At 38.1% G+C, this 20,043-nt stretch overlaps 1 protein-coding gene across 1 annotated transcript; it reads left to right on the top strand.

Annotated features, from left to right (window-relative positions):
- The first annotated feature begins 15,729 nt into the window (after positions 1–15,729).
- Positions 15,730–18,534, top strand: LOC130731279 (ammonium transporter 2 member 4-like). Its single transcript, XM_057583511.1, has 3 exons — positions 15,730–17,037; positions 17,262–17,547; positions 17,888–18,534. Exons 1-3 carry the CDS (start codon positions 16,450–16,452, stop codon positions 18,463–18,465), a joined length of 1,452 nt encoding a protein of 483 aa, XP_057439494.1. The 5' UTR covers positions 15,730–16,449; the 3' UTR covers positions 18,466–18,534.
- The last annotated feature ends 1,509 nt before the right edge of the window (positions 18,535–20,043 follow it).

Genomic DNA, 20,043 nt, shown 5'->3' with positions numbered 1-20,043 from the left:
TGGATTTCAGAGGAACATGTTGAGGTCAGTATTTGAGATTTAATAAGTGGAATTCGAATCTTAGGGTCAAGATTGATTTTGTAAGTTGAGGATCCTAGGTGAATAAGAGAGTTAGTGGTTTTAGTTGTGATGTTAGCAATTAGATCCTTGAAGGTTGAGAGACTAATGATTAATTGACGTGAGACTAATCAAGCTAGAGATGATGGGTCTCGAGTTGTGTAGAATGTTAAGACTTGAGATAAGTTGTGATTTGATTTGGGACTAAGTGGAAGGTTGACTTTATGGTTTGAATGAGGGTAGTTTCGAGAAAGAGATTATGTTGATGGATTGTTAGATTCTAAGACGACAATATGCTTATGAGCTGTTGGTCAATGGATATTGAGTGCGAGATGGTTGGTAGGAGAAGCTTGTGACGAGATTAGAATGGTAGTAGCATAATGTTTTGGTTGTGAGTATTATGGTTGAACGGTTAGCGTGAGAGCATCACGACTCTTGTGAGGTAGTTCATGTAGGCGTTTGAGTTAGGTGCTTAGAATACTAAGCATGAACGTGTTATCTAGGTCTATTCAAGAATGATTGATAGATATCTAGGTATTACTTTTATCTTGTATGTCACATTTGAGGTGAATTCGTTGTGACGTCTCCCAGTTTTGGGATGCGTTCTGACACTACTTAGGGTGGAAGGAAATGTGAGGGAATGTTATTCCCGAGTTTTCTCTTACACCAAGTTTCGAGGACGAAACTTTCTTTTTGGGGGGTAGTATTGTAAGACCCTGAATTAAATAACTAGATTATTGATTTATTTTCGATTTATTAATTTAATTGAGTATTTATATTCTATTGTTTTTATGTTTGTTTATGGCAAGTGTTCCATTACAAAACTTTTGACTGTAAGATCGATATGTTTCGCTTTCCGGAAATCCGATAAAGTTAGACCTTATCTCCGCAGGGACTTGCGAGACCCTGAACCGTGTTCGAAGCTCCTTGCGGAATTTTTGTCCGCGTTGTTTTAATCCTTTCATCTCTATAAATCTTTTCCGTGAATGAAGTTTTCTCATCCGGAGAATATTTCCTTAATCAGTTTTGTGTCAGATTTTGGAGCAGGTCGTTTCCAAAATATTTTCTCCTCAAATGATAATAATCACTATTGTCATTTTCCTATAATTCATACTTAGCTTAAACGCATAATATGACGACGTCATATTTGTTCTAATTGTCTCGCAATTATTCTTTAGCTCTGTTTCTACTCATTTCTTGGTGCATGAATCATTTTATTTTGCTCAAAGTGATTCAAATTTATATTTTATCATTTCATAGAGTTCCTCATAATTTTTGATATAATAATATATCACTCTTATATTTTTCTCTTAATTCTATGAGCTAAATCATTCAGTGTCCAAATTAATTTGTACCGATTAATAAATATCTTCTCATTTATCCTTGGATATCCCTCCTCCACGTCCCACATGTCAAGGTACCACCAATCAGATTTCCAACCTCTCATTCTCGTCCACTCTCTTTGACTTTTCCTTCTTTCTCTTCATAATATCTTTCTTTCTTCTTCTGCAACAAACTTCTCTTTTCTTCTTCTTCCTCTTTTCTTTTATTCCTTGCAGCACTTCTTCCTTCTTTCATTTCTTTTGCTGAAGCACCCACACCACCATGGTACCTCTCACTCACGTCCCCTTCTCCCTCTCCACGAGATGCTACCGCTGGCTACCATCACCATGTCTTCTTCCTCTCAACACCATCGTCCCTCCTCCTCACCGTGGCTGTATGTCCAGCCAAGAGCCACCACCACCTTGACTTTTCTTCTCTTTGGACAACCAACCCATGAGCCACCACCATATACAAAAGCTCCGACCATGGCCACTCCAAACAGCCATGAACACGCGAGCACCACAGCCACCGCTGGTCACCACCGCCACGCCTCCTTTCATGAGCGAACCACCATGTCTTCTCCAATCTTCAAGGCTGAAGCCATTTTTCCTCAAAGCTTTCCTTTTTCGTGCTTTTCTCCTCTCACACAAAGAACAAACAAGGTAGCTTATGTCAAGGGCTTCAAACCTATGCTTTTAGTTTTCAATTTGGTTAAGTTTTGAAAATGTTGTACTAAAAAGTTGTTTGGACCTCTTTCTACTCTTTGCTAAGCTTAATCTTTATGTGGACAGTTTTGTGGTGATGCAAAGTTTTTGAGGAAAAGATGAGAAAAGTTTGTTATGTGACTGTTAAAAATTAAGTTTTGAGTTAGTGATTCTAGTATGTTATTCCTAGTGGTAATAGCTTTCTATTAATGTAAATGTTTTATGAAAAAGTTGAAATTTTACTCATAAGTGATTTTGGAAAAAAATAGCTTTTCATAGAAAGGGTTGGAAAAGATTGTTCTTGGAATTTTTCTAAGCTTAGGCATGTAATTTATTTTGTGAAACATCAATTCTTGAAAATTTCTTAAATTGTATGAAAAGAATTTTGGGGCCTAAAACACAACATGCTTAGAAGTTTTGGGTTAAACTTGAGTTTTAAAAGTCTTGAGGTTTGTTTGATAAATTTATTAAAGATTGAGGGTTGAAAAAGAACTTACTTTTATGTGAGGACCTTTTCGTGATTATGTGCTTGTCAAGGGACTAGAGTTGAATTACTTAAAAGTTGAGGAGTTGTTTTCTAAATGGGCATTTAAAGGGGCTTTTCTTTAAAACACAAATATTTTATCTTTGGACTTTAGTCCTTGAAACATAAAGTTTGTGCATTTAGCCTAAGTGAGCGAGAAAGATTGGCTAAGTTTGTTATGGAACTTTAGATGTGACTTTAGAGGCTAAGGTTTAGTATGTGAACTTGTGAAGGGTACGAAGGACGAAAGCGCCTTGCGACGAAGCTAAGGAATAGAAGGAAGCGAGCCGACGCGAAAAACAAAGATGAGATAGGATTGGAGTTGCAGTTTAGGAAGAAAATTGGCTAAGGTAAGGGTAACTCGGTTTTAGAGCGTCTTTGAGTCTTGCATGCTTTTATCGCACTGCCTGTGTTTGAGATGAAGATGTTTATATTGATTGGCAGATGATTATGATTATTATGCTGAATTTGGAAAATGTTTTCTGAGAGGCTTCGGCCGTTTACTGGTTTCTGTCGTTACTGCTTCCTAGTGGATGAAACATGTGGTTACTTTGGATTGGTCCTTGGGTGGGCTTTGTTATTGTCTGACTTGGCATATAGGGCTTGAGTCAAGTGGCGATGAGGAGGTGTGTCCTATCATTGTCCCATCTTGCGAGATGCTAAGTGGCGATCAGGAGGTGTGTCCTATGATTGTCCCGTCTTGTGTGACGTTAAGTGGCGATTAGGAGGTGTGTCCTATGATTGTCCCGTCATGTATGACGTTATAAGTGGCGATGAGGAGGTGTGTCCTATCATTGTCCCGTCTTGAGAGACGATATTGATCGATCCATTTTGTTAGCAGCATATAGTTGCATTATAGGGAACTAACACCTGACCCTATGTTGTTGGATTTTCGTATTGGTTTATTGATATCTGATTTGATGTTACATTGTTGAGGTTATTATTATCTGAGTCCGATTTATGTTTAAGTTGTTGATATATGAGTTGAGTTATGTTGCTAGTTATTTACCATGCCAGGTAATTAAATTCGAACAGCATGATTTTCTCTTTATACATGGTAATTGCATGGAGTTAACCCTTTCTATTTGCTACTTGTTGTTTGGGCGCTTAACGCTATTAGGCGATGGAGAATCTTCGATGAAGGTTGACCTTCGTACGAGTTCGAGATGAGGACTTGAAGAATTATGGAAGACTCAAAGAATAGAGTCGGGTCTAGGGATAGAGCCTTGGGTTAGAGAGCTTACCGTTATTGGTTTAAGGTTGCATAATGATTTTATGAATTTATATTTGAGGTTTCGGGTAGGTTCCGATGCATTGCTTTCCTGCGGTTCCCCGATGTGGAGATCGTAGGGAGTATTTCGGATTTATGGTGTCATTGCATAATAGGTTCTTTGTTGAGTTGTTTCTATTGGTTAGGTTTTGTAGGTTGGGTGATTTCGGGTTTACTTTCGGGTACTTGCCTTGTTCAAGGCTTGATGTAAATCCCATTGTAGTTGGGAGTATGCATGACATGTTTTGGAAATACATTTGAAAAGAAAAAAATAATACTCGTGTTTATGTATCATTTTGGAAAACATTGCATATTTACTTTAATAGGTTACTAAAGTGACACCCGAAATTCGGGGCGTTACAATCCAGGTCCTCTTGTTTAGTATTGTAACAACAAGAATAGTCGGAACTCTCTTTTTCTTGGGAGATTGGCTCTGTTTTTCTCCTCCATACCCTTTTTCTTACATGATTTGTCCACCTATTGGCAGTAGGATGAGTATCCCCTTGTGCATTTGTCGGGTACTTAGCCACAGCCACAGAAATAGTGGCACCATTTAGAGATCCACCATTCAGATTTCTAGTTGCCCTTGCCGCTGCTTCTTTAGACACAAAATGCACAAAGCCAAACTTTGTCCTTCGGTGTCTTTTCTTGGTTCTCTGCACAAAAACACCAGATAGTTTCCCCCATTTTTTGAACGCATTTTTCACTTGTTCGTATGATGTCTTCTCTGTCAGACCATCTATGAACAAGGTAGTGGGGGAAAAACGCATAGTATGCTCACTACCCCTTTGACTGCCATGACCCTGTTTTTGGTGGGAATGTTGGGAGACCTGTCTATATCGACCATTACTCGGAGTAGAAGCATGGTGCTGTTTTCTCCACGACGGTTCCGCCGCATGGTCAAAGCGCCACCGTTTATTTCCTCTACTAGACTCCAGCTTCTCCCTCCGGTCGTTGATTCTCCTCCCTTCATGGCCTAGAGAGAAGTTGGATCCCTTCTCTCTAGAAAGACCCATTAAAATGGTTCTCACCAGAATACTTATGAATTTTGTTACATGAGGTTGAGAAGATGAAGAAGATATATGAAATAAATAAAATTATGTTGTCAAATATATCAATTGTCCATGTAGCTCAATTGGTAATGTGTGTGTTTTGCCATTACAAGGTCCTGGGTTCGAACCTCTCCAACCAATTTTCAAGGTTTTTATTTTCATTTAATGACGTGGCATTTGAGGAAATAAAAGAAAAATAAAAAAAGAAAATTCACGTCAGCCCCTCCGTTAGTTTTTTAACGTCGATCTGACGGAGGGGCATTCCCTATACTTTCTCAAAACATTGAGGGTACAAACTGAAGGTGTGAAAAACGACTAGAAGGGGGGGTTGAATAGCGTTTTGAATATAAAAACTTTCCCCTTAAGATTTAAAGTAAATCTTTTCGGTTTCTCTACGATAGATGGTGCAGCGGATAAAGATAGAGAGAAGAGAGAAGCACACAAGTATTTTATCCTGGTTCACTTGATAAATCCCTCAAGCTAATCCAGTCCACCCGTTAAGGTGATTTCTTCCTTCTTAGAATGAAGGCAATCCACTAATCAGATAATTGTTACAACTGCACTTGAAACCTACAAGTGACTAACAATACACTGACTTAGCTCTCACTAAGATTCACTCTCTTAGTCTTCTCTAGGATCCGATCAACCTTGATCTCCTAAAGGAATCACCACTAAGATTCACTCTCTTAGTCTTCTTAAGGATACTGACCTACCCGGTCCCTTAAGGAAAATCAAACAACTGTTTGAGGTTGGTGTTTACAAAGGTTTGCTTCTAAATAAGCTGAGTGTAAACTAAATAAGAACAGATGAAGAAAGTAGAGGCTTGAATCTTTTCTTGTATTGCAGCTCTTGGTTTTTCTCTCTTAGTTTTCTTCTTTTTCTTCAGCCTTTTATAGTCCAAGGTGCAAAGGATATTTCTGTTGAGAGAATATGACCGTTGGAGGGCATTTCTGGAACTTCCAGAACCTGCTGTGGCTGAACCTTGGTAGGTAGGTTTTTCAGAATAGTACACTGCTCTTGTACTTCTTGATAGAGACATTTGCCTTTAACCAATGACTTCTGATCAGAGTTATGCTTCGTGTTGGAACTTGTGAAGCTTGGTGATCAGAGTCAGAGGGAAGCTTGGATCCTCTGACCTTCGTAACTTCTGCTTCTGGACCTTCAGAGCTTCTGAACCTTCAGAGCCTCTGGTCCCTCAGAGCTTCTGGTCTTCAGATCTTCTGATCCTCAGATCTTCTGATCCTCTGATCTTCTGATCCTCTGATCTTCAGATCCTCTGATCTTCAGATCCTCTGATCCTCAGATCCTCTGATCTTCAGATCCTCTGATCTTCTGAACTTCTGACGAATATATCTTCTGGTGTCAGAATCAGAACCTGTTTGTCAAAACACTCAAGACAAACATTAGAGTATCATAGTTGTTCATCCACAAATAAATACTTGTTATCATCAAAACATAGAGTTGTACCACATGACCAAATCTTGATCTAACAATCTCCCCCTTTTTGATGATGACAAAACCATGTATTTTGATGAACAACTCTAAACAAATAAACTGAATACACTCAGAGTATAAGGTATCAGAGTTAAAACTTATCATGATGTGTATAGTTTATCTTGCTCCTTCTGAATCCAAGTCTCGTGCTTGATTCTGAGCTAAGCTCCCCCTGAATCTAATACTTAATATCAACGTTAGTAATATCTAGATTCTGAGCTTAATAAAATAGGAGTTGTCAAGATACTAAGCTAAGCTCTCCCTGAATCTAATACTTAATATCAACGTTAGTAATATCTAGATTCTGAGCTTAATAAAATAGGAGTTGTCAAGATACTAAGCTAAGCTCCCCCTGAATCTAATACTTAATATCAACGTTAGTAATATCTAGATTCTGAGCTTAATAAAATAGGAGTTGTCAAGATACTATAAGTTCTCCCCCTTTTTGTCATAAGCAAAAAGAATGAAGGTGGAGGGAAAAAAAAAATAGTAAGAGCATAAGACGAAATACTCCCCCTCAGAAGAAATACCAAGGGATACTTGGCTTCTGATTAGCATATCTTCTGATGAGAGCAGAAGTGTGGTTCTGGTGACATCTCCGTTCTGGACAAAATTTCATCTTTAGATACTTCAGAATGAGAAGCTAGGAGCCTACTCTTCTTCTGATGACGCAAGTCAGAAGTTGTAGTAGCATCTTCTGATGTTGTTGCTTCTGGTTCGTCAAGTTCTGAGTCTTTGTTACTTTCTGAACCGGTCATGCTCATCTCTACAAGCTTTTTCAGCTAGCTTTGACTTGTCAGAGTCAAGCTTATCATTAATTCTAACATGAATAGCGTTCAGAATATCAACAGAGGGGTTCATATCAAAAACCAATGATTCCTTGACCAAATCTTGCTCTACTGATGCCTCCAAGATCAACTTCACCTTCAGGTTCAAGTTTTGGATCTTGGGACATATGCCTTTCTCCCGTCATGTGTTGCTTGCATCCACTGTCCAGGTTCCACGGTTGGAGTTTCGATGGACCTATTGAAGATATCTGCAACATATATAATCTTATCCCTAGGTACCCACTTTCTGGGTCCTTTCTTGTTAGTTAGCCCAGAAGTTCTGACAACTTTGGGTCTTTCAACAGGATAATATAAAGGAATTTTAGCATGATATTTTGACATAGAGAAAGTTCCTTTTATAAGAGGAGGTTTAGCAGCTTCAGCAGGTACAGGGTCAGGCAATATGGTACTAGAGGGAACAAAGCATTCATACAAAGATTTAGCTTTAGGCACAGAGGGCTCATTACTAATTGGTTTAGAATACCCAATGCCACGCATTCCATTTCTGCTCACGCCATAGATCAATGAAGCCATCAAGCTTCTATCTACGCTTTTAGCCAGGAATCTTTGAAAAGATTTTTCATACTTAGATTCATGCTTACTATTAGAGGCATCGCAGGCAATAACTTCTTCTAACTTAGCAATTTGATTCTTAAGCACAGAGTTAGAATTAATCAAAGCATGATTATCATTTTTCAAATCAGAAATAATTTTCTCATGTTCAACAGAAGTTTCAGAGGCAGCAGAGAAATTCTTTTTCAACCTTTTATGCTTAGTCAAGAGAGAGTTATATTTATCCATAATTTCAGACAAAGCATCTTTAAGTTCAGAGGTTAAGAAAGAATCAAATACCTCATTTTCATCGTCAGAGTCTGGATCTCCTTCTGATGCTGAGTCAGAGTCAACAGCTTCCTTTGTCTCTGCTCCTTTGTCTTTGACAGTAGCTATGAGTCCTTGGACTTCACCATCAGAGTCAACATCCTCTGACTCTGATTCATCAAATGTCACCATCAGACTCTTCTTCGTCTTGAAGTGCTTCTTTGGCCTTTTGTCCTTTGATGAACCTTTGTATTTGCTCTGCCTGTGCTTCCAGATGCAGTTGAGCTTTCTGGATATCAGAGTCAGCTCATCTTCATCAGAATCTTCTGATGCTTCTTGGAGAGCCTTAGCCTTTTCAGATTTGGATTTCAAGGCAATAGACTTCTTCTTGTGATCTTGATGTTCAGCACGCTTTAGTTCATGACACTTCAGTATGCTGATGAGTTCTTCTAAACTCATATGCTCAACATCTCTTGTAAGCTCTATTGAAGTCACTAAAGGCATCCAGCTTTCAGGAAGACTTCTGATGACCCTTATGACATGATCTTTTGTAGTGTAGCTTTTGTTGAGAGGTCTTATTCCAGCTACGAGCAACTGAAATCTGGAAAACATATCCTCAATGGATTCGTCAGGTTCCATTTGGAAGGATTCATACTGCTTGATTAGAGACAACGCTTTTGTCTCTTTCACTTTCTTGTTTCCTTCATGAGACATCTGCAAGGATTCAAAGATGCCCTTGGCGGAATCACGATCAGTAATTTTCTCATATTCTTCATATGAAATGGCACTTTGCAGAATAGATCTTGATCTGTGATGATCTCTGAATTCCTTCTTTTGATCTTCACTCATCTTCTTCCTTGGGATCTTTACACCATGTTCATCGACAGGAGGGGTGTAGCCATCAACAACAAAATCCCAAAGATCAGGATCAAAGCCAAGAAAGAAGCTTTTGATTCTGTCTTTCCAGAAATCAAATCTCTGACCATCAAAGATAGGTGGTCTTGCACTGTATTGATATTTGCTTGTAGTAGTGGTGGCATCCATGAGTTTTTCACACTGGCCCGGATCTACTGAACACTGTTAAGTGTGGTAATCAGAACCAGCGCTCTGATACCAATTGAAGGTGTGAAAAACGACTAGAAGGGGGGGTTGAATAGCGTTTTGAATATAAAAACTTTCCCCTTAAGATTTAAAGTAAATCTTTTCGGTTTCTCTACGATAGATGGTGCAGCGGATAAAGATAGAGAGAAGAGAGAAGCACACAAGTATTTTATCCTGGTTCACTTGATAAATCCCTCAAGCTAATCCAGTCCACCCGTTAAGGTGATTTCTTCCTTCTTAGAATGAAGGCAATCCACTAATCAGATAATTGTTACAACTGCACTTGAAACCTACAAGTGACTAACAATACACTGACTTAGCTCTCACTAAGATTCACTCTCTTAGTCTTCTCTAGGATCCGATCAACCTTGATCTCCTAAAGGAATCACCACTAAGATTCACTCTCTTAGTCTTCTTAAGGATACTGACCTACCCGGTCCCTTAAGGAAAATCAAACAACTGTTTGAGGTTGGTGTTTACAAAGGTTTGCTTCTAAATAAGCTGAGTGTAAACTAAATAAGAACAGATGAAGAAAGTAGAGGCTTGAATCTTTTCTTGTATTGCAGCTCTTGGTTTTTCTCTCTTAGTTTTCTTCTTTTTCTTCAGCCTTTTATAGTCCAAGGTGCAAAGGATATTTCTGTTGAGAGAATATGACCGTTGGAGGGCATTTCTGGAACTTCCAGAACCTGCTGTGGCTGAACCTTGGTAGGTAGGTTTTTCAGAATAGTACACTGCTCTTGTACTTCTTGATAGAGACATTTGCCTTTAACCAATGACTTCTGATCAGAGTTATGCTTCGTGTTGGAACTTGTGAAGCTTGGTGATCAGAGTCAGAGGGAAGCTTGGATCCTCTGACCTTCGTAACTTCTGCTTCTGGACCTTCAGAGCTTCTGAACCTTCAGAGCCTCTGGTCCCTCAGAGCTTCTGGTCTTCAGATCTTCTGATCCTCAGATCTTCTGATCCTCTGATCTTCTGATCCTCTGATCTTCAGATCCTCTGATCTTCAGATCCTCTGATCCTCAGATCCTCTGATCTTCAGATCCTCTGATCTTCTGAACTTCTGACGAATATATCTTCTGGTGTCAGAATCAGAACCTGTTTGTCAAAACACTCAAGACAAACATTAGAGTATCATAGTTGTTCATCCACAAATAAATACTTGTTATCATCAAAACATAGAGTTGTACCACATGACCAAATCTTGATCTAACAATCTCCCCCTTTTTGATGATGACAAAACCATGTATTTTGATGAACAACTCTAAACAAATAAACTGAATACACTCAGAGTATAAGGTATCAGAGTTAAAACTTATCCTGATGTGTATAGTTTATCTTGCTCCTTCTGAATCCAAGTCTCGTGCTTGATTCTGAGCTAAGCTCCCCCTGAATCTAATACTTAATATCAACGTTAGTAATATCTAGATTCTGAGCTTAATAAAATAGGAGTTGTCAAGATACTAAGCTAAGCTCTCCCTGAATCTAATACTTAATATCAACGTTAGTAATATCTAGATTCTGAGCTTAATAAAATAGGAGTTGTCAAGATACTAAGCTAAGCTCCCCCTGAATCTAATACTTAATATCAACGTTAGTAATATCTAGATTCTGAGCTTAATAAAATAGGAGTTGTCAAGATACTATAAGTTCTCCCCCTTTTTGTCATAAGCAAAAAGAATGAAGGTGGAGGGAAAAAAAAAAATAGTAAGAGCATAAGACGAAATACTCCCCCTCAGAAGAAATACCAAGGGATACTTGGCTTCTGATTAGCATATCTTCTGATGAGAGCAGAAGTGTGGTTCTGGTGACATCTCCGTTCTGGACAAAATTTCATCTTTAGATACTTCAGAATGAGAAGCTAGGAGCCTACTCTTCTTCTGATGACGCAAGTCAGAAGTTGTAGTAGCATCTTCTGATGTTGTTGCTTCTGGTTCGTCAAGTTCTGAGTCTTTGTTACTTTCTGAACCGGTCATGCTCATCTCTACAAGCTTTTTCAGCTAGCTTTGACTTGTCAGAGTCAAGCTTATCATTAATTCTAACATGAATAGCGTTCAGAATATCAACAGAGGGGTTCATATCAAAAACCAATGATTCCTTGACCAAATCTTGCTCTACTGATGCCTCCAAGATCAACTTCACCTTCAGGTTCAAGTTTTGGATCTTGGGACATATGCCTTTCTCCCGTCATGTGTTGCTTGCATCCACTGTCCAGGTTCCACGGTTGGAGTTTCGATGGACCTATTGAAGATATCTGCAACATATATAATCTTATCCCTAGGTACCCACTTTCTGGGTCCTTTCTTGTTAGTTAGCCCAGAAGTTCTGACAACTTTGGGTCTTTCAACAGGATAATATAAAGGAATTTTAGCATGATATTTTGACATAGAGAAAGTTCCTTTTATAAGAGGAGGTTTAGCAGCTTCAGCAGGTACAGGGTCAGGCAATATGGTACTAGAGGGAACAAAGCATTCATACAAAGATTTAGCTTTAGGCACAGAGGGCTCATTACTAATTGGTTTAGAATACCCAATGCCACGCATTCCATTTCTGCTCACGCCATAGATCAATGAAGCCATCAAGCTTCTATCTACGCTTTTAGCCAGGAATCTTTGAAAAGATTTTTCATACTTAGATTCATGCTTACTATTAGAGGCATCGCAGGCAATAACTTCTTCTAACTTAGCAATTTGATTCTTAAGCACAGAGTTAGAATTAATCAAAGCATGATTATCATTTTTCAAATCAGAAATAATTTTCTCATGTTCAACAGAAGTTTCAGAGGCAGCAGAGAAATTCTTTTTCAACCTTTTATGCTTAGTCAAGAGAGAGTTATATTTATCCATAATTTCAGACAAAGCATCTTTAAGTTCAGAGGTTAAGAAAGAATCAAATACCTCATTTTCATCGTCAGAGTCTGGATCTCCTTCTGATGCTGAGTCAGAGTCAACAGCTTCCTTTGTCTCTGCTCCTTTGTCTTTGACAGTAGCTATGAGTCCTTGGACTTCACCATCAGAGTCAACATCCTCTGACTCTGATTCATCAAATGTCACCATCAGACTCTTCTTCGTCTTGAAGTGCTTCTTTGGCCTTTTGTCCTTTGATGAACCTTTGTATTTGCTCTGCCTGTGCTTCCAGATGCAGTTGAGCTTTCTGGATATCAGAGTCAGCTCATCTTCATCAGAATCTTCTGATGCTTCTTGGAGAGCCTTAGCCTTTTCAGATTTGGATTTCAAGGCAATAGACTTCTTCTTGTGATCTTGATGTTCAGCACGCTTTAGTTCATGACACTTCAGTATGCTGATGAGTTCTTCTAAACTCATATGCTCAACATCTCTTGTAAGCTCTATTGAAGTCACTAAAGGCATCCAGCTTTCAGGAAGACTTCTGATGACCCTTATGACATGATCTTTTGTAGTGTAGCTTTTGTTGAGAGGTCTTATTCCAGCTACGAGCAACTGAAATCTGGAAAACATATCCTCAATGGATTCGTCAGGTTCCATTTGGAAGGATTCATACTGCTTGATTAGAGACAACGCTTTTGTCTCTTTCACTTTCTTGTTTCCTTCATGAGACATCTGCAAGGATTCAAAGATGCCCTTGGCGGAATCACGATCAGTAATTTTCTCATATTCTTCATATGAAATGGCACTTTGCAGAATAGATCTTGATCTGTGATGATCTCTGAATTCCTTCTTTTGATCTTCACTCATCTTCTTCCTTGGGATCTTTACACCATGTTCATCGACAGGAGGGGTGTAGCCATCAACAACAAAATCCCAAAGATCAGGATCAAAGCCAAGAAAGAAGCTTTTGATTCTGTCTTTCCAGAAATCAAATCTCTGACCATCAAAGATAGGTGGTCTTGCACTGTATTGATATTTGCTTGTAGTAGTGGTGGCATCCATGAGTTTTTCACACTGGCCCGGATCTACTGAACACTGTTAAGTGTGGTAATCAGAACCAGCGCTCTGATACCAATTGAAGGTGTGAAAAACGACTAGAAGGGGGGGTTGAATAGCGTTTTGAATATAAAAACTTTCCCCTTAAGATTTAAAGTAAATCTTTTCGGTTTCTCTACGATAGATGGTGCAGCGGATAAAGATAGAGAGAAGAGAGAAGCACACAAGTATTTTATCCTGGTTCACTTGATAAATCCCTCAAGCTAATCCAGTCCACCCGTTAAGGTGATTTCTTCCTTCTTAGAATGAAGGCAATCCACTAATCAGATAATTGTTACAACTGCACTTGAAACCTACAAGTGACTAACAATACACTGACTTAGCTCTCACTAAGATTCACTCTCTTAGTCTTCTCTAGGATCCGATCAACCTTGATCTCCTAAAGGAATCACCACTAAGATTCACTCTCTTAGTCTTCTTAAGGATACTGACCTACCCGGTCCCTTAAGGAAAATCAAACAACTGTTTGAGGTTGGTGTTTACAAAGGTTTGCTTCTAAATAAGCTGAGTGTAAACTAAATAAGAACAGATGAAGAAAGTAGAGGCTTGAATCTTTTCTTGTATTGCAGCTCTTGGTTTTTCTCTCTTAGTTTTCTTCTTTTTCTTCAGCCTTTTATAGTCCAAGGTGCAAAGGATATTTCTGTTGAGAGAATATGACCGTTGGAGGGCATTTCTGGAACTTCCAGAACCTGCTGTGGCTGAACCTTGGTAGGTAGGTTTTTCAGAATAGTACACTGCTCTTGTACTTCTTGATAGAGACATTTGCCTTTAACCAATGACTTCTGATCAGAGTTATGCTTCGTGTTGGAACTTGTGAAGCTTGGTGATCAGAGTCAGAGGGAAGCTTGGATCCTCTGACCTTCGTAACTTCTGCTTCTGGACCTTCAGAGCTTCTGAACCTTCAGAGCCTCTGGTCCCTCAGAGCTTCTGGTCTTCAGATCTTCTGATCCTCAGATCTTCTGATCCTCTGATCTTCTGATCCTCTGATCTTCAGATCCTCTGATCTTCAGATCCTCTGATCCTCAGATCCTCTGATCTTCAGATCCTCTGATCTTCTGAACTTCTGACGAATATATCTTCTGGTGTCAGAATCAGAACCTGTTTGTCAAAACACTCAAGACAAACATTAGAGTATCATAGTTGTTCATCCACAAATAAATACTTGTTATCATCAAAACATAGAGTTGTACCACATGACCAAATCTTGATCTAACACAAACATCGACAAAAAAAGAGTCGGGTTATCTTTTGCACATTGACGATACATCAGGGGCAACAAATGCATTTAAGCCTTAACATTTTGCTATTGTAATTGGTTGGAGTACCCATTGTACTTCCCTATTTATATCATTTTTGCTTACCTAAAAAAAAATTCATGTCTTACTTCACCGGTTGTTTGCAACTCTTACTTCCAGCAGAACAATTAGGCTTCTCACCACGTCTTGCTCACATTTCTACCCTCCACAGGAGTCCACAGCTGAAATCAGACACCAAGAAGATAATGAGTGAGAATGAACGAACTATGAAGGCATACCGGTGTAGGAAATAATTCATAAATACGTACTAGAAAAAAACAAATAAAATAAACAACAACAAAAAATATGAAATAAAATCTAAAAAATAAAATAAAAGAGCTTATCAAATAAATTTCTCGTCACCACTAGGCACTAATCAATAGTCACCTCTTGTTATTTATAGCTAGTCCAAAACCATATATATTCATGATAGATAAAACTGTTCTAGATTTGAATCAATAGATCTACAGTCTGAAATCCTATATAATCATATAAGAAACTTCTATCACCATTTTGGGTTAACTCACCCTCATGAGATCGCAATCCTTTGTCCCAGCCATTACAACAAGTGTGTCACCCTAAAACAACAGACTATGCAAGGTACTTGATTCATTGGTTTTTTCACATATGAATAACTTTCTGACAAGCTCAAGGGAACTAGATAGTATATAGAAACTTAAGGAAATAGAAAGAGTTGCAGTTTTCAAATCCTACTTCTCAAAACTGACCAGCCCCGGCCCCCGGCCCCCGGCCCTTTATTTATATATATATTTTTCCCTTAAGATCCACAATAAGTGGCAATAAAAAAGTAGACTTGGTCATATATTTTTAATTGTGGAGCACTTCCCTTAAGTTCTGGCTGCAACGTTTAAAAAACAAACAATATACAATTAGGTTTCTGAGCATGAAACTCGGTCATAGTTTGTTAAGAAGAATAGAGATCCAAATGACCAGCACCCATAGACCATAATAGTTTTTTTTTTTTTTAAGCTGACCACAAATAAAATCAAAGAGTTGGATTTAATTAATTGGTAAAAATATTTATTTATGCACATTGAGGTCCAAAAGATTTTTCTTAGTAAAATGAAAATACATATATTTGACTCTATTATGTTGCATACCAACGAAATGAAACAAAATTATAAGTTTAGCATTAAAATATTTTCATGTAAAATATTCATACCCCATAATTTGAAATATTCTCTCATGACATGTTTTCACATTAATATTTACTCCAAGAGTAAGAAGTATATTTCTATTAGTTTCGCAATATTTTTTCATGTAAAATGTTCATCTCGTGAGAGTTTTTTACTAATATTTGTCATTCTTATGATAATGACACAGTCGTCCACCACATTAATGACTTGTTGAAAAAAAAACAAATCAGAACAATAGAAAAAAAAAAGTACCATGAAACTAAATTCAGAAATAAACAACCTAAATCCTAACCAAATCTATAATTCAAAAAGTACTAATTAAAGATAGATAAAAACTATCAAAATCTAACAAATTAAAACAAAAACTTATAAAATCCGGAAATAAATAAAAAACCAAAAATTAAATAAAAATACCCTAAAAACTAACTAAAACTCAAAAATTAAATTTAAAATAAAATAAAAGACCGACAAAAAAACTCTTATATCCCCGAATCAACACCTATTTATCAATTATGTGTCTGGTGAAGTAACAAGTTCCTAATCAATACTCACTTAACTATAGCATATGACAGAGATCAATGTGTGATTAATGAAGAAAATTCAAACTTTCTCGTCTGCCAAGTGCCAACAAAGCCGGCGTCCTCCGGTACTCACACAAAGAAAATGCAAACGACAAATTGGCATGCAGCCACATGCCTGCCAAAAAAACATAACAATATGATCATTAGTATCTTTTCTTTCATCATCTACAAGCATTACAATTGATTCTCACTTGAGTGTGCTTGGAGCTTTTCTTCCACAAATAAACACAGTACTGGTATTTAGTTAACATACGCAACATAACATATACATATACGAGTAATTCAACATGGCACTTCCTTCAAACCTATTACCGGATGAGGCAAGCCCGGAGTGGCTGAACAAAGGGGACAATGCGTGGCAGCTCACAGCTGCTACACTGGTTGGCCTCCAGAGCATTCCTGGGCTCGTGATCCTATACGGAAGCCTGGTGAAGAAGACATGGGCTGTGAACTCTGCTTTCATGGCCTTCTACGCCTTTGCCATGGTTCTCCTATGCTGGGTGGCGTGGGGTTTCTGCATGTCGTTTGGCGAGAAACTCGTTTTCTTCTTGGGAAAACCTGGGGTGGCATTGGATGAGAATTTCCTCTTAGGGAAAGCTTTCTTGGGGATGTTCCCCAATGCTACTATGGTGCTTTTTCAAGGCGTGTTTGCAGGAATTACGTTGATCTTGATAGCCGGTGCGTTGCTTGGAAGGATGAACATTCGCGCGTGGATGATGTTTGTTCCACTTTGGGTTAGTTTGTCGTATAGTGTCACTGCGTTTAGCATTTGGTGCCCTGATGGGTGGTTGGCGAAGCTTGGTGTCATTGATTTTGCTGGCGGTTATGTTATTCACCTCTCTGCTGGAGTTGCTGGTTTCACTGCAGCTTATTGGGTAACTAAGCATCTACTTTCGATCACACATGCATACAATTGGCATGCATGTTAGTGGTGATTTTTAATTCTCACAAACATTAGCGGCCGCTTACTTGCCATTTATTCAAGTAAGCGATCACTAATGTCTGTGAGGATTAAAAATCATTATTGTATGTTAATTGTATGGCCCAAAAACCTATGTTCAAGAATCATTGTCGTTTACATGTGATGGTGTTTAACCAGGTTGGTCCACGGCCAGAGAAGGAGAGAGAAATGTTTCCAGCAAACAACATGATTTTAGTGCTTGCGGGCGCTGGCCTGCTTTGGATGGGTTGGAGTGGATTTAACGGTGGAGCTCCCTTCGCGGCTAGCACAGTGGCATCGCTGGCTATTCTCAACACACACGTATGTACCTCCGCTAGCATTGTTGTGTGGGTTCTGCTCGACACTTTCTACTTTGGCAAACCCACTGTTTTTGGTGCAGTACAGGGCATGATCACTGGCCTTGTTTGCATTACACCCGCCGCAGGTAACTCATACACCTATTTAGTGAAGTGAATTTGGGTTCCAGAGCACGGGTTGAGTTGGTTAAAATACAACTCGAATAGATTATGAACTCGTCTAACATGATTTAATAATTTGTTGAAATTCATGAATATTTTTTATTAGTAAAATACACTTAAATTTTAATCAATCAATAAAAGAGTGTTAGAGATAATATTGTAAAGATGTGTTGCGATTTTTCATTTTGATATGAAGGAAGTACTAAATTGTTCAATCAAAACACTAAACTTAATTTTTTTTTTTTAAATCAATCAAATATTTAAATTGGACATGAAAGTAACAATTTTGTGAACTGAATTGAATAGGAGTTGTGCAGGGGTGGGCAGCGATCTTGATGGGTTTGATTTCAGGAAGCATTCCCTGGTACACCATGATGATACTCCACAACAAGGTCCCTTTCTTAAAGCAAATTGACGACCCCATGGCGGTGTTCCACACCCACGCCGTAGCCGGGGCTCTCGGCGGCATTCTCACCGGCTTCTTCGCCGTGCCTAAGCTATGCCGTCTCTTCTACATGGTGCCTGATTGGGAAAAGTACATTGGCCTCGCCTATGGCCTCCAGAACGGTGCAACTCAAGCGGGGTTGAAACAGATGGGGATCCAAGTTGTGGCCATTGTTTTCGTGATTTGCTTCAACTTTGTCTCCACTACCTTGATTTGCTTGCTTGTGAGGTTAATGGTTCCACTCAGGCTTGATTCTGATGAGTTGCAAGGTGACAAGGCAATGCATGGAGAGGAGGCTTTCAACTTGCATGGTGGTGGTGGTGATCATCATGCTGTGAAATTTGAGAAGGTGAAGCATAATAAGGTTTATGACACTCCAGAATTTTCATTCATTAACGAGTCAACGTCGTCAGTTTTTGTCAACCTTCAAATGGTGTGAAATCATCAATGTATATCAACCAAAATGTTATGCATCATGTCTAATAAACGTTGGAAGTCATCATGTTCAGCATCACTGTGAAAGGAATTCAAAGTGTCATTACACATTAATGATGAATCTGGATTTACTCATTTGTACATATACCTTTCGAAAAATAAGGCTCGATAAGAGGGCATGTTTGGTTTCAATTTTAGTATTACTAAACATAATCTAAGTGTTTGAGAAAATTCATGTAAATAATTTATGACTTATTTATAAATTGTTTTGAACTTATTTTCATAAGATATTTAAATTAATATATGTGAATCAATCATAAGTGTTTAATTAAGATGTTTACTCAAATACACCATAAATAATCTCATGTAATAGAGTTGTTTAAAAGAGGGCTAGCATTTCTCTCTTGCGGATTAACTTAATAATGACTAAGTGTTTGTGTGATATGTGTTTAACTGTTTATTGAAATTAATGTTTAATTAAGATGTTTATTCAAAATTTATTTCATAGTTTTTTCTTTTATATATATATTTTTTAAAGTAAATTGCTCAAGAATAAGATTCAGGCCTATATTTCTCCATTTCTAATTTTCCACAAATTGTCATTCTCAAGAAATCAACCCGAAGAGAGGATGATAGACCACACATAACTCGGGCAATACCCCTTTCAACCATCAAGAGATTACAATGAGAAAAGTAAACCACCTAAAAAACTCCACTATGCAAGGATGGTAGAAGAGTCAAGATTCTCCATCAATTTTTCCCAATAAAAGCAAATATTGAACCTTTAAAATTCCTGAAGCCAAGGCCCCCTCACCTTAGCACCACCAAGTTTATCTCACTGAAGCTAATTGGTACTCCTTCTAGGAACATTCTCACTCAAAAAAAATTCCCGACCATTCAATGTACACTCAATAAATAGTCTTAAACTTTGTATACTGGATGAGTCGGGCAAACAACAGATCAGTACTGTAAATGTAGTGTTTAAGGAAGTTTTTGGAAATGTTTGATGTATATAACATAATTTCATTTATTTATTTTATTTTTCTCTTCATATATTATTACACGGTTTACTTATACACGATTGACTTATTTATAATTTAAAAATTACATATAGATGAAAACTAATTTATATATGGCTTAATTGCACATTTCATCCCTGATCTATACCCCTTGTGCAATTTTGGTCCCCTTTGTTTAAAAGGAGCAATTTTGGTACAACAAAGATCTGGACGTGACAATTAGGTCCTTCCGTCAAATTGGTAACAGAAGTTGCCTATGTAGACTTAATTAATGACCTGAAACTGACAAAGTGTGACACTGAAATGTCATGTCGTATTTTCTTTTAAAAAAATAATTAATTTTCTTTTCATTTTAATTTACTTTTAAATTGCATTTTTAATAACCCTCCTTCTTCATCTCTAGAGATGCAGCACCACCGCCCCACCAGTCACCACCGCCAGTCCCTTCTTCACCTTTCTCCACCGCCCCACCACCACTCAAGCATCGCACTGCCACACTCTCTCTTTCTTCTTCTTCTTTTCCCACTCACCACTCCCTTCTCAACACCACCAAAAACACTCAC

The sequence above is a fragment of the Lotus japonicus genome, chromosome 1 (assembly GCF_012489685.1).
Source record: "Lotus japonicus ecotype B-129 chromosome 1, LjGifu_v1.2".
Taxonomy (NCBI): domain Eukaryota; kingdom Viridiplantae; phylum Streptophyta; class Magnoliopsida; order Fabales; family Fabaceae; genus Lotus; species Lotus japonicus.
Note: the sequence above shows the minus strand (reverse complement) of the source record. Positions and strands in the feature narration are given on the sequence as shown.